Source organism: Kogia breviceps, chromosome 9 (genome assembly GCF_026419965.1).
Source record: "Kogia breviceps isolate mKogBre1 chromosome 9, mKogBre1 haplotype 1, whole genome shotgun sequence".
Lineage (NCBI taxonomy): Eukaryota > Metazoa > Chordata > Mammalia > Artiodactyla > Physeteridae > Kogia > Kogia breviceps.
In genome coordinates, this window is record NC_081318.1 from 62,154,085 (window position 1) to 62,168,962 (window position 14,878).

The following is a 14,878-nucleotide window of genomic DNA, read 5'->3' on the forward strand; positions in this document are numbered from 1 at the left end:
TAGGTGTATAGAAGCTGAATGGGCTTCCTCTTTAAAACACTGAAGTTCACTTTTCTTTCTGTCATTTTGAGTTCCATAGACATTCAATTTATGGCTGTTGGCATGCAAAGGAAACAGGATAACTCAGAGGTTATGAAATAACTCCTTTCACATTGATCTTGATAGAATGGCAGCAGAGGAAAGGAAACTTTTAGCAGCCAGAATGATCCCTTTATGGTAAATCAGATCATGTCCATCCTTGGTCCAAGATGCTGTGATGGTTCTGAGTTCTTCCAAAGACTATGAGGCCCTATGTGGCCCTACCCGTCTCCTCTCCAAGTGCCTCTCTCTCTCTCACTCCAACCCTAGTGCTCCTCCTCCAGACCCTCGACCATCCCTGATCTACCCTGTCATTCCCCCAACACTATCTCTGGCTCTGCTTTTTCCTTTTCTCCATATTGTTGGTCACTTTCTAAGCTACAATGTAATTTGATTATGTTTGCTGTTCATTATCTCCTCTTCATTAGAATGTGAGTTCCAGGAAGGCAGAAGCCTTGTCTGTTTTGTTCTCAGGTGAATCACCAGTGCCTGGCACCCAGAGGACTCAATAAATACTTGTTGGACAAATGAGAAACTTGCTAGAGTGCTACTGGGGTGGTAACCTCCACTGAGACTCTGTTTGCCTGAGAAATAAATGGCCTCCTTTTGAAGTACCTCTTTCTCTTTCCATAGTGTGAGCTTGCATCTCTCTTGCCGTCAGATCACCTCCCTCCTTAGACCCAAGTGTGGTTGTGTGCATTTCTCCTGGCCATGGGGCAAGGCTGAAGTGCAAAGCCCACAGCCACCATACTTGTCCTAGCTCTCAGGCGGAGGTCTGGGGACAGCGCCCTGGGCCTGAGCTGAGATCTTCTTTCTCCACCTGCTCAGGAAGAGGGCGTGTGGCTCTGACTTCTCAGTGTCAGCCTGGGGCGCTCACAATAGAGTGACACTTGGCCACACCAGTGAGGGAGGAACACTGCCACCGCTGCTCCTGGGCAGCAGCAGGGGCCCTGGTGTCTCCAAAGCTGGGGGCCCCAGGGGGATTCATCCTCCAGCACAGCTGGAGAGTCTCCAGCAGCCCCCAGCTCTGAGCTGTGAATCCCGCTCTGGCCCCTGCCTCTCCTGACTCTCCCACGCCTTGTTAGTGCCTCTGCCACAGGTGGGTGGTGGTGAAACCCAGTCTTTGTCAGCCTTGCTCATCTGAGGTCCCAGCAAAAGAGGTGGTGAAACCCAGGGGTGAAACTCAGGTCAGAGATGTAGTTTTGTATTGCAGTTATCCCTCCTATCTCTAACTCCATTACTGAGAATAAATGAGATGGCTGGCTACAAAATAGGACTCAAAACGGAAGATGAAAGGAATCATGTATTTCATAAAAAAGAATGAAGACTTTTCTTTTGGTCTTGCCTACCAACTCTTCCCATGTCCGGGATCTCACCTCCAAAGACCTGAGGTGTTTTTTTAAAAAAATTTAATAGCCCATAATTACTTAATCATTCCAGCTCTGCCACTTGTTCTCAGCTTTAAGTGCCAGATAAACACGTTGTTTATTAAGGAGATAGCCTAAATTCATGGAAAAACCAAAACAATTTAAGAATTTCTTAACAGTGATTCCTGTCTTACAATTAAAGCATGAAAGGAGGAAGAAAAGTGTTGAAATACTAAAATGGTTTCCTTCTCAAGGTTTGTTTGTTTGGAAACTCAAACTTCAAAATTTAAATTTCAACCTGAGTGTTAGTTTTTGCACTCGAAATCGAGGTGTCCCCACATCAGCAATTCTTAACCAGCATGTGGGCTGCTGGTGAGCCTCGGAGTACCTTAAACCCTTAGCAATGCTGCCGATCACTTTTGATCAGTGTGAAAACTCTACTTCTGCTGTGGTCGGGCTTCAGGGGACTGTTGGGCCATGTGTTTCAGGCAGAACAGGAACAGCTGAGCTGAGGGCATACTCAGGGTACTGGTAAGCCCGGATGGAGAGGAAAAAAGCACCCAGTAAGCTCCATGTCTATGGGAATGTGGAGAATGTTGCCTCATGAGTAAGTGGGAGAACTCAGCTAGGGTGATGGCCAGGAAGAGACGGCGAAGTCAACAAGCCACAACCGTGAAGGCAATCTGATCCCTCAACTGTGCCATGAAAAAGTCTAAAATCAAAGTAAGACAGTAAGAAAGAGAACCACCCCTCTAGCCTTTGATTAATAGGAAATGTTAACAGGAGGAGAGAAGAAATAGATTTTAAACCCTAATACATATCTTAAAGCTGGAACGTGATTCTGAAATTTGAGCTAAAGAATCACTGAATATAAAAGGAAAATTTAAAAACAAACAAACAAAAAAGACACCGGCTATAAGATAAAACCCAGAAAACATTAAAAAAAAAGATAAGGAAAAATAGGCCATTGGATTTCAAAAAACAAAAAACAAAAAATGAACCAACAAAAAAACCCATTTCAATCCCTGTGGTACATACCTTCCAGTGAGGCCTGTAAGTCTTTCATATTTTGATCTAGAAGCTGTGAAGGAAGGAATCCTGAGCCTGTCTGGGGCTTGGAGTCTGGCTCTCCTGGGGCCGCAGTGGGTGCTGGCTCCTTCACCCGACCGTCTCCAAACACAGCAGCCCACTCTTTGCTGAACTCTCCCTCTTCCAGGGAGGAAGCGTTGAAGATTTCACTCAACAGCAGCAGGTCATCTTTGTCAGTACCTTCAGGTTCCAGGGTCCCTGCCATTGGGCCCAGGCAAGCTGATCAAAGCAACAGAACATGAAACATATCACCACCAAGGGCCCAGGCCCTAAGGAATAAATGTAGTGGGGATTGGGATGGGACAGACCAGGTGATGGCTAGAAGTTTTAAAAAGTTAACCAAAGTATAAATTAATCCCCTTATAACCTCTCAAGAAATTTTGGAATTAAATTCCTAGTCTCACTGAAACCAAGCAATACCCTGTGAGGACTTCCTGGGGACAGCCCCACCCCCCATGTCCCCTGCCTCTTGTTCGTATAAAAGCTTTAGTCTCTTAGGCCTTCCCAGAGTTCGAAAGAGCAAATTTAATCAGAGAAGTAAAAAAACAAAAACAAAAACAAGGAACACAGTCAAACAAGACAAAATAATAATAGCTGAGTCATAAAACAAAGTCAAAGACCTTTAGTTTCTCCTCAAGGGTTATAGATAATATCCTGAGTCATATCCTTGAGTTGTTTTACAGATACTAAAACCCCCACCCAGTGGAAGAAGTTAACTGCATGCTGACCACCAGCATGTAGACAGGTTGGAACCAGAAGGTTGATGACTGAGATTCCTGTAACATCACCTTTTTACCTTACCATGAACCAATCAAAGAACTGTGTATGAGTTGATCAGACACCCTGCAAGCCACACCCCTAAGCTTGCCTTTAAAACCCTTTCACTAAAAGCCATCGTGGAGTTCTGGTCTTTCGGCATGAGCTGCCCGTCCTCCTTGATTGGCTCTACAATAAATGCTGTACTCTCCTTTACCGCAACCTGATGTCAGTAAATTGGCTTTGCTGCTAGTTGGGCAAGTGGACCCTTGTTTAGTTCTCACTCATTCTCTTTCCTTCAAAGCAAGTCCAGTTTCTGAGCATCATTAGAATTGCATCGAAATAGTTTCCACAAAATTATAGAGTGTTGGTTTCTCCTTAATATAAAAGCATATTTACCATCAATACATTTCTCAGACATGAAACAAAGCCAGGATTGAAGGCATGTTGGAGATCTTAGTTCCTTGTTTGTATAGCTTCCCAAATCTTCCCACACAAGCCCAAAATTCACAACCAACATACCATGTGGCAACCTGCCCTGCCATCCAGGATGAGAAGGGGAGCCTCACCATGCCCAGACTGACCCAGGGAGATGGGAGCAGAGGTATCAGGAAGTCTAACAATGACCAAGAAAGACATCCTTGCTTCCTGTCTCATTTGTGGCACCCCAACTGCATAAAGCAAAGGAAAAGCAGGTCTGGTTTGCCTGAGGGCAGCGGTGAAAGAATGACAGGAAAACAGGGCAAATCACACATGGAACCACTAGACGATGAGCTTCACAGACCAAAGACACAGCCCTGGAGGGTTGGAGTGAGCACTGGACCAAAGGAGGAGCCCCTGGACCATCCTTTACTTGCTGTGTGACTTTGGCAAGACCCTTAACCCCTCAGGGCCTCTGTTTTATCATCTATAACATTTTATTAATAATGCCCACTTGAATATCATCAGGAAGATCAAAAGAAATACAACTGAAACCTCATTACCGGTCCAGAAGGAAGACTTTGGAGATTCATTCTTAGAATATGAACACTGACAAACTACTAAATAGTGAGTACAAGTAGAATGGGGGCATTACTATCACAAATCCTATAACCTTTCATTGGGTTTTCTACATATTTTGAAAACCAAGAATTGATTATTTTTTTTAACTCTGGCTTTGTTATGGTGTCTAATTGCCACTCGGAAACTACAAACATTTTTGTTGTTAAGTCATGAAGAGAGGGAACAATCATGATTTACATTTTCTCTGAGCTAGATGGTAATGCTGACACTGTCATATTGAGATGAACAGGTTTCCCTCAAATATATGAGATAATTTTTTTAAAAGCCTTCACATGAATTAGATAAAGCTCTTATATCTCTGTTGGCTTTACTGGATCTATTTTCAACAACGCTTTATAGAAAGATCTATGATAGTGGGGATTCTGGATGTGCTGTGCAGACTGGCTATCCATCAGGGAGGGGAGGGGTCCAGGCATGCTCATATCACTGTGGTTTAAAAATAGTGGCGAAATACCACCTTAATTGGACAGCTGTCTAATTTAAGCATTCTTCTTGTTTGTGTTATCACAGAGGTTTGCACTAAGATATAGCCTGTATGTGTGGTGGTGAGAAGATTGGGAAAATGGCATTTTACTAAACAAGCTTCCGAGACAGTTCTGTAGTGACAGAGTAATGCAAAAACCACTTAGGCCTGTGCGTGGTAGGGAAGGCAGGGCAGGAGAGGTGAGGCAGCTCACTGCTGTGAACAAAGGAAGGAACCTCGGCTGTGACAGGGTGTGTCCATCAACATGCATTTGGGTGTCCTTCCTCCCTCTCTCTCAGTCTCTCTCAGCATCACCCTTTTTACATCTATTAACTTCACAAATCTCTGTACTTCCTACTTTCAGTTGGGACCTGAGTGCCCAAATCTTTTCTCATGGTTTACTTTCTGGCCTCACTGAAACCAGATGATTGCTGAACCAAACTCCTTTTATTGGAACCAATTCAAGTTGATGTACAGACCCTAGAGAAACAGATGACTTTAAAGAAACATTGAAAATTATGTGCATTCCTCCCAAAGTCACTTTACAGCTCCCCACTGAGTCAAAGCCTGGGGGAGCCTTCGTTGCTTTCATCTAGAAGTCAATCCAGGGAAAATCACAACCAACGTTAGAAACTACAAATAATAAACCTTGAGAGCCTTTCAAAAATAACCACAGATTGGAAGAACTCTTTGTGTTTACTGTTTAGGTTTTGTGCGATGGTATTTAGAGTAGACCTCTTTGGGTTTTGCTAACTTAGCATCCCTTTCCTCCTCCTCTTTAGTTTCCCTTCGGGGAGACATCTTCTCCTCTGATCCTGGTGAGATACCACTTAAGATGCCTCATCACCTCATCCCAGGTGGATGTGTGACCTAGGCTGGCCAGAGTCTTTGATTTCCCAGGGCATGGTGACTGGTTCAGGGTTGGGCTTCCCTGAATTTGGAATATGGAAGCTGGAAGGAGGAGGGGCTCTATTCTTTGGGATTCTAAGTTCTAAAGATGCAGAGTTGAGTCTCCCAGTGATGATGGAGCCAAACAGGGAGGGAAGAGTCAGAAACAGAATCCTGACAACACTGTTTAAGCCCCTGGATACAGCCTTGCTTAAAGTCAATCCACCTAAGTTACACGGACCAATATCCATACATTCTTTTATTTTCTTTTAATTTTAAAGCTAAACTATTTAGAGAAGGATTTCTATTACTTCCAACCAAATGATTCCCAACTAATAATCTATGCTATCCAACTTAAATTTAGTGACTGAAATAAGAAAAGGACCCATGGGGAGGATGATACTGTCCAGAGCTAGTTCTGAATTGAGATTTAGTCTAAGGTCTACCATTGAACGTGGTCTACTACTTAGTGTCCTGGTTATTTAAAAGTTAAAGCAGGCTGCACTGTGGATATTTTCTCTTTTAAGAAAACTTGTTAGCTGAAAGCAATGAAACTGATACTGACTTGAACCTGAAAACAGGGAAACCTCCTAATTATTGCCCTGATAATTAAGATGCTTGAAATTACTGTACATAACTTGTAAGAAGATCATAAGTAAAACAGGACAGGTTTAGGTCTGTAACCAGACAAGTCAAGACTTGAAAAATAACACTAGTCAGTTGGCTCTTAAGAATCATGCTAAAAAAAAAAGAATCATGCTATCATTTTCTCTGGAAATAATTCAACTCAACTGTGAGAAAATGAGGACACACAGAGATACGATAAGCTCTTTGAGAGAAGCCCGGTGAGAGTTACAAATGGAGTCACAGCCTCCACCGTGTAGATGAGCAAGCGTTGCTCCTGGGTTACAGAGCCCCATCCTGCCTTTGTCTTAAAGAATGAATAAAGAGATTGCAGGGGCCAAATCCACAGATACTCCTCCCAGCCCCCTTCATGCCCTTGCTGGCTCTCAAGTCTCCATGTTTACTTTCCTATCAGTAACCCAACTGCAGATATTACTACAAAAATAAAGGGCAACACACATGACATACTCAAATTCTCACTGCTTGGCCTCCAGCTCTACGACCCTTCATGCACTCCCTCATCCTTTGCAAGATTAGCCCTCCCTATGCTCTCCCCATGCTTGTGGGAGCCTGCTCTGCTCCCAGTATTATTCCAACGTCAGCATCTGTAATCGTTCATTCTCCAAGGCTTCCTTTCCCTGACCTCAGGTGTGTGCACAGCCAACAATGTCAATCTTCACTTGATATTGCTGTCTCTCCCCAAACACCCCCTGTCAACTTACTGTCCTAGTTTCTTCTTTCTTCTACAGCCACACACTCTACTTTGTCACCACTCTTTTTGGGGCTGTCTGTAATCAAGTTCCTGCCCCCACCTACACTGAAGTGGCCCTCTTGAAGGTTAACAGAGAGATCCTCATGGCAGATTCCAAGCCCTTTTTCTCAGGCTTTGACCCCTGTAGCACTTTGCACTAATGCCCACTCTGGAAATGCTGTCATCCCCTGTGAGTCCCCATCAAGTGGCTCTCTTGGATGTCCTCCTATCTCCTTGACAATACTTTCCCTGTTGCCTCTTCCTATTCTGGTTGCCGTTAAGATTTCCTCCTAAGCCATCATCTCTCTCTTCCTTACATTCTCTACATAGAAGATCTCATTTGTTCTCATGGTTCCAGTGTTGCTTGGGAACATTCTCAAATCTCCATCTCCAACTCCAACTTCTTTCTTGAACTTGGATGACAAATTCTTACCTGGGGGCCCTTAGGGGTTTGCCCATTGGCGAGCCTTCTGGCACTCCATAAAAGACACCCTCCTGCTGTATACCTTTGCTTAATTCAGCTGTGAGGTTATTACTCCCTTCCTCCAAAACCTTCAATGGCCCCCTCTGACTCCTGAGTGAAGTAACACTTCTTATGGTGGGTTCAGGACCACACAGTCAAGCTTTAAGGCAGCCCTTTCAGCAGCTTGCCAACACTGCCTTCAGGGAAGCCTACGATTCAGAAAAACTCCTCTGCCTGCCATTACTCAAACATGCTTTCCTGCATTCCTGTCTGGGAACCTGCTGTTTTCTACCAATGAGATGCCTGAAGAGAAGAGTTGTACTCAACTGAAAGGGATCATATAAATCATCTCCTCTAACTCATTTTACAGATGAGGAAAAATACACCCAGGCTAGATGACCTCAAGGTCATATAATTTATTAGTTATAAATTATCTGGCTGGAGACCCCTGTCTCACAGATCAAGTTGTTTTTTTCAGTGCACCACGCTGCTTTCACTTCAGAGCCTATTAAGGATCTCATATATAAACAAATATTGAAGTTTTGTAAAGTTTGTAGTTTCTAAGGTCATATGGCTCCACTGGTAGCTAGGCAAAGCTCACAGCTGCAGGCACTATGGCAGAATGGTCGAGATGACAGACCCACTCAGCACGTTTACCCTGCCCTGCCCTGCCCAAGGATTCAAAAATAAAAACCCTATGCCTCTGGGAAAACATTCCCTAGGAACAGTGATTCTGACCCAGTGAGTTTTCAATGAGTGAAAACTGACCTTCAGAGGAAGCTCTCAAGTTCAGACTGAGTGTGTGTGACAGAAAGCTAATGTAGGAGCCAGGTGACAGCCCACTCCGGTGATATTTTTAAAATCATACTGAGTTTCATGACCTCAGCAGAAATTAGGAACATAGAAGATGGAAACATAACTACACAGACCCAAAATGAGAGCACAGGAAAACAAGCAGATAAATGTCACAGAAGTTCCCTTCATCTGTGTGTGAAACAGGAAGACACTCTGGTTTGCTCCCTAGTCCCCACTCTCAACATTATGACTAATTGTAAAGGCCACATGCTTGAAACACACATTAAAAAACCCCAAACACCAACACTATCCTCACACTTGGGTAGGAAACCACCTTACGAAGCTGTCTAACAAGAAAAATAGTCTTCATTATAAAGTCTCTGGTAACAAACTGTACTTGTTTGGAATTCAAGAATACTGTTTCTAAAAACTCCCTTCTGGGGCTTCTCTGGTGGCGCAGTGGTTGAGAGTCCGCCTGCTGATGCAGGGGACACGGATTTGTGCCCCGGTCCGGGAAGATCCCACGTGCTGTGAGCCGCTAGGCCCGTGAGCCATGGCCGCTGAGCCTGCACGTCCACAACGGGAGAGACCACAATAGCGAGAGGCCCACGTACCGCAAAAACAAAAAACAAAACAAAACAAAACTCCCTTCTGCTGAAAAAAGACATGGATAGTAATAACAGATGGAGGAAAACCCACGCTGCCCACTCTCTGGGACACACACACACACACACACACACCCCAAACAAAAAACAAAACAAAAGACCCCTCTCCCATCAGAGAAAAAAACCCCAACAATGCTAGACTCTGAGTAGGCACTCAAACAATACTTTTTGATGAGCCTGCTTCTCCACTGTAGCATTAGAGCTTAACAAGCAAGCAACATTAATAGAAAACTTGATACCTGGAGCAAGGGTAAAGCTACATAGAACACTACAGACTATAAGGTGATCAAATAAGTACAGTATTTGGTTTTAAAGTACACCATTATCTCATGAAAGGAACCAAGCCAGCAGTTTTCTCCCTAGGAGACTGAGGGAGACAGGGAGAAGGGAAAGATTATGAGAAAAGATAATGAGCTTAGTGTTTGACACATGGCTGTGAGGAAGCATTGGGATCCCTAGTTAGCTCTCTCTCTCTCTCTCTCTCTCTCTCTCTCTCTATATATATATATATATATATATATATATATATATAGGTAAGTACAGGAGACAGTTCTGAATGACTGGGCAGGACCTGGGCGCAGGGACAGAAATGCATATTACTGCTACAGGCTAAAGCTTCTCACTCAGACATATGGGAGCTAGCGAGTGAGTGTCTCAGTCATTTGTTAATTGGCCAGAATTCAGAATCGCCAAGTCTGGGGTTTCCCTGGTGGCGCAGTGGTTGAGAGTCCGCCTGCCGATGCAGGGGACACAGGTTCGTGCCCCGGTCCAGAAAGGTCCCACATGCCGCGGAGCAGCTGGGCCGGTGAGCCATGGCCGCTGAGCTTGCACGTCCGGAGCCTGTGCTCCGCAACGGGAGAGGCCACAACAGTGAGAGGCCCGTGTACCGCAAAAAAAAAAAAAAACCAAAACAAAAAAAACCACTTGGACCTCCAGAATTGCAAGTCTGGAGACAGAAACCAAGGAAGCAGCCAAAGACAAACATTTTCATTGTAATATGAACAATTAAACCATTTTAAAATTGGTCCAGTTAGTCCTGTCCTAGAGAGGTATATTTTGGATAAGGCCGAGTTAGGAGATTTAGGTGAGCTGAATTCATGTAACTCTCTTCTGCTTTATCCCACTACTTTCTGTTCAGTTATCTGAGAGTTATTTTTCTTGGCCCAACTTTGAGGAACACAAGACTTTACATGTTATAACTTGTGAATTGAGACTAAGGACTGTCACATGTGGTCACAAGGTGATTTCAGAGCCACTTTCAAGTGTCTCAAAATGTCACTCAGTTTCTTTTTCATTTAAAATGTTTGTATAAACTGGCCAAATATTGGTTTTCCATTACATTATCTACTTAGTAGGAGAAAACACATTTCATTATGACACTGAGTCGGAGTGATTTTCTGGGCCACGGCTCCTGAAGAATTGTGTCCTTGCTGTAGACAGAAGCGGTCTGCTCTCTGATAACACCGTACCAGGGCTTAGCCATGACTTGTCCAACAGAATCACCAACCAGCCTCCAAGCAGCAGGGTGCTAGAGCTTACAGCTCCTCCAGTCCTATAAAGTCAGCCATCCCTGGATTAAGCTCTTTTTATTTCTTGATTGTTTAATGTCTTACATATTATAATCAGTATTTTAATTCAGGATTTGGGCCTTCTGGCAGTTTTCCGAAGGGCACACATTTGGAAGTCAACTAATTAAGAGTATTCTTTTCTTCCATCACAGCAAGTTCTCTGTACACTGAGAGAATATTTTTATACTCGTGGCCATGTTAATTTTTAAGCTGATGCTACCCCTGGGGCTGCAGACACAGAAGAGGCAGATAGAGGGAAAGCACGGCTGGTGACTCAAGTGGGAGCTTTGTGGGTTGACAGAGATAAAGGGAAAGGAGAAATTATGTGACACTGCATTTAACCAAGAAAATTTGTAAATCAATTTTTCTGCCTGAGAACGAGTACACATTTTGAGGAAGAACACATTCATCTCTTTATCTTCAGAATTAAATTGAGAGCTCAGAAAAAAAAAAAGTATATGAGCCGCAATTCTACGAAACAAAGATTGTAACTATAAACCAATGAGGTGTGGAAGTTGTTTTAAATAAGCAGAAAGGTATCAATCTTATTCCAACATATCTTGGCATATGTGTTAGAAGAAGCTCATGAAAGTAAGCCTGTATCTTGGGCAGTTAGCATTTCTGACTTAATTCTGTGAAGAAAGGCATGGCTACTAGGTTAGTGTTGTACCACTATAACCAAGTTTAAAAAGTCAAAATCCAAAACCAAGAAACTTTTTTTGGAAGAAGCAAGGAAACACGAGACTATAGACTCAAATGTGCTTGTGTCTGTGTAAAGAAACACTGGAGGGATGCACTAAGGGATCGGAGTGTTGGAATAGAGAGGAGATTGGGCAGTAGCAATGCAAGTGAGAGGTTTGCTTTTGCTTTTTTTACTGTATACATTTATATCATTTTGATTTTTGCACCAATGTGAATATACCACCTACTCAAAAATTGTTTATTAACATAATGAAATTAAATAGGAGATGATAAAAGCAAAGAGCAAACCATATAAACAAGAGGTTGGGAATAGAATAAATCATATTCCTATCAAAATAAATTGAAGCTTATGTATAATTATAAATAATTTGTTAAATGTTAAGACTTGCTAAAACTAGGTGGTGGGTACCTCTTGTTATATTATTATCCTTATCTCACCTTTGTAAGACTGAAATATTTCCCCCTCCAAAAATTAGTTTAAAAGCACTTTTATTTCATCAAAATATTCTATCCTTAAGCCAAGGGAGAAACATTTTTATGAAAATAGAGGCCATGTAATGGCAATCTGCATTAATGATTTGCTTTTTTACTTTCATAACCTGGTGTGATTTCAGTATTTACAAATAAGTAGACATGCTGATAAATACGCATGGACATTCATGAAATACTGACAGTGTGTTGCCTAGAATGAAAAATTAATAAGGAAAGTGGGTTTCTGCTCTCAAGTTTATATGCCTTAGCCTTGGAAACTTTTTTTTTTTTTTTAAAGCCTTGGAAACTTAGTGCTAGAGTTGTGATGCCTTTCCAATTTTGAAAAAACTTTAACCAATGTCCTCTGTTTTCCAGACTTTCTCCTCTCACACTCTGGGAATTAAATCCAAATCAAGCAAAGACTGAGTAGAGAAAATCATCAGCCCTAGGTAACTGGGGCCGGCAGGATGATCTTGGCCCATTTCTAGTCCTGTAAGAAACCTGTAAGACCAGGGTAGATGGTATGCCAGCGACCCAGGGCAAGGGATGCTCTAGAATTTGGCTGAGAATCTCAGGGGTAGGATGGAAAGCAAAGGCTATGACCAAGCTGAACACACTCAATTTCTTGGGATTGCTTAAGACTAGGCATGTCTCATCCAAATCCATAGTTCTGGAATCTCTTGTGGGGGGTTATTTAGTAAATGATTTTAGGTCTGGTGAACTTTGTGTGGGACCTGGCCAGGCAAGCTTTCCCTGTGCATTTGACCAAGGTTCAATGAAGATAAGCACAGTACATCAGCAGGGCAACATTTCTTTCTTTTTTTTAAAATTAGATTTTTCTTTTTTTGAAAATTGCCTAAATTCATAATTTATAATCTATTTATTTATTTTTAAAAAATTATCTATTTTTGGCCACACTATGCGCGGCACGTGGGATCTTAGTTCCCCAACCAGGGATCAAACCCGTGACCCCAGTAGTGGAAGCGCAGAGTCTTAACCACTGGACTGCCAGGGAAGTCCCAGCAGGGCAACATTTCTAGTCCTACCATCTCTGCTTACCATTTGGAGAGTGTCCCTGTGTCAGAGACGATGAAAGACCTTTTGCATACTTGATCTCCAATCCTGCCAATAACCCAGCAAGACTGTTGCTACTGGCTCCAATTTACAAATGAGAACAACTGAGGCTAAAAGAGTTTAAGTATGAAGCAAGTTACTTAAGGCCATAGAGATCATTTATAGGAGAACCATATTTAAATTCAGGTCTGTCTGATTCTGAAAGCCATGGTTTTTTTCTACTCCAGCATTCAACCTCTGACATAATAGCTTTTAGCTTTAGTAGTTTGAACATTATGTAATTACACTGAAGATGACGGATCTACACATATTATTTGTGCTTGAGCATATTTGAAGTCACTTATAAAGACAAATGACAGTCACCTAAAAACAACTGCTTGGGAATGCAAAGCTATTCAAAAGATAAAAATTATATTTTCCTGCATGTAACAACTGTATTTAAAACATTAAACAAATTATAACCCCAAAGAAATGCATAAATCTTACCACCTTCCTCGAGTTTCATGTCTAATAGTTCATCTATAGGTTCATTAGAGGAGAAGAAAGAAAAGAAAATTGAGTCACTTTCATTTTGAAAGGAGTTTGAGTCAAATTACTAAAATTGAGCTGTTTTCCTTAATCTAGATTACCTGAGCATGCATTATGTATAGAGCTTTTGTCTAAGGCAGATAAAACACTTTTTCCATCTTCAGCTGTAAATATAACACATGCATTTGGTTATCACCAATTCAGAAAGGTATGTGTGTTCATCTGCTAACGCTAAGGTAAATACATGGCTTCAGGAAGAAATGGTATCCACAAACTCACTCACGCAGAAGCAGGGGTCCTCAGATGATAATTTACTCAAGCTGCTGGCTCTCAATGAATGCTGAGTTAACAGCCCTGAATCCTTGTTTTGTTTGGTAGAAAACTATATGACACTGATCAACAATTCTCCTTCTACGAACAAAGGTGTGACTTAAGTACTGGAAGATCGAGTGATGGTGCGCTAAGGAACCTCAGCCACATGGGCCTGGCTAAAATAAAAGGGCAGATTACGGGTGAAAGAAGCCAACCTGTAAAGGCTACATTCAGCGTGATCCCAACTATATGACATTCTGGAAAAAACAAAGCTATGGAGACAATAAAAAGATCAGTGGTTGCTAGGAGTTTGGGGGAGGGAAAGTTGAATAGGTGAAGCAACGGGGGATTTTTAGGACAGTGAAACTACTCTGCATGTGGTGGATACATGGCATTAAACACTTGTGAAAACCTGCAGACTGTACAACATCTAATGGAAACTATGGAATTTGAGTGATAATGATATGTCAGTGTTGGTTCATTGATTGTTTACCCTGGCGGGGGATGTTGCTAGAGGGGGTGGCTATGCATGTGCGGGGGCAGGGCATACATGGGAACTCTTTGTACCTTCTGCCTGATAAAGCGTGTGTGTGTGTGTGTGTGTGTGTGTGTGTGTGTGTGTGTGTACGTACAATATAACAGCCTTAAAACTTGGTTTGCTCATATGTACATTAGACTTTCTACAGGTCCTCGAATAAAAGACAGATGGCCCTTCATTATAATGGATTCCATTCTGTGTATATATAAAATAAGGAAATCAACATTTACGATCTCAAAATATTATGCAGCTACCACAAGCAAGTGAACATATGGCACAAAGAGAAAATTTGATCTCCCTGTACTGTCACATGTTGTATAAATATACAATCTATATTGATAATTTGAATAGAAATAGAATCAACTGGGGTTCACATTTTTCCCACAAAACTAAAATTTTTCTATTCAATTACTTAGATTCCCACAGGATTCGTGCTGTCGGCCCTGCATGATCTTGAGGCTGGAGGGTTTGGATCAATACAGTCAGAGACTCTTACATGGCCAGCCTGCCTCTCCGGCTTCTTCTACCACTTACTCCCTCCGTCAACCTGTAGGACATTGTTCCTCTGACCTTCTCCTGGTCCTCCCTGGCTCATAGTCTTTGCCCAGGCTGTTTCTTTTGCTTTGATAGGTCTTGCAGTAGCCTTGACTTAGCCAGTTCCCCGATGCCCTCAAACAGGTGAAG

The 14,878-nt window shown here is 42.4% G+C and overlaps 1 protein-coding gene across 21 annotated transcripts in view; it reads right to left on the reverse strand.

Annotated features, from left to right (window-relative positions):
• The window catches only part of ICA1 (islet cell autoantigen 1), a 146,400-nt gene that overhangs the window by 10,483 nt on the left and 121,039 nt on the right, over positions 1-14,878 (reverse strand). For 7 of the 21 annotated variants that reach the window (XM_059074730.2, XM_059074724.2, XM_059074728.2 and 4 more), the window contains 3 exons: positions 13,446-13,508; positions 13,303-13,335; positions 2,484-2,753 (listed from right to left, as the gene is read on the reverse strand). In XM_059074730.2, coding sequence (XP_058930713.1) covers positions 2,484-2,753; positions 13,303-13,335; positions 13,446-13,508 — 366 coding nt within the window. The remainder of the gene's footprint in view (positions 1-2,483; positions 2,754-13,302; positions 13,336-13,445; positions 13,509-14,878) is intronic. The other 14 variants (XM_067042557.1, XM_067042560.1, XM_067042556.1 and 11 more) reach the window with 4 other exon arrangements.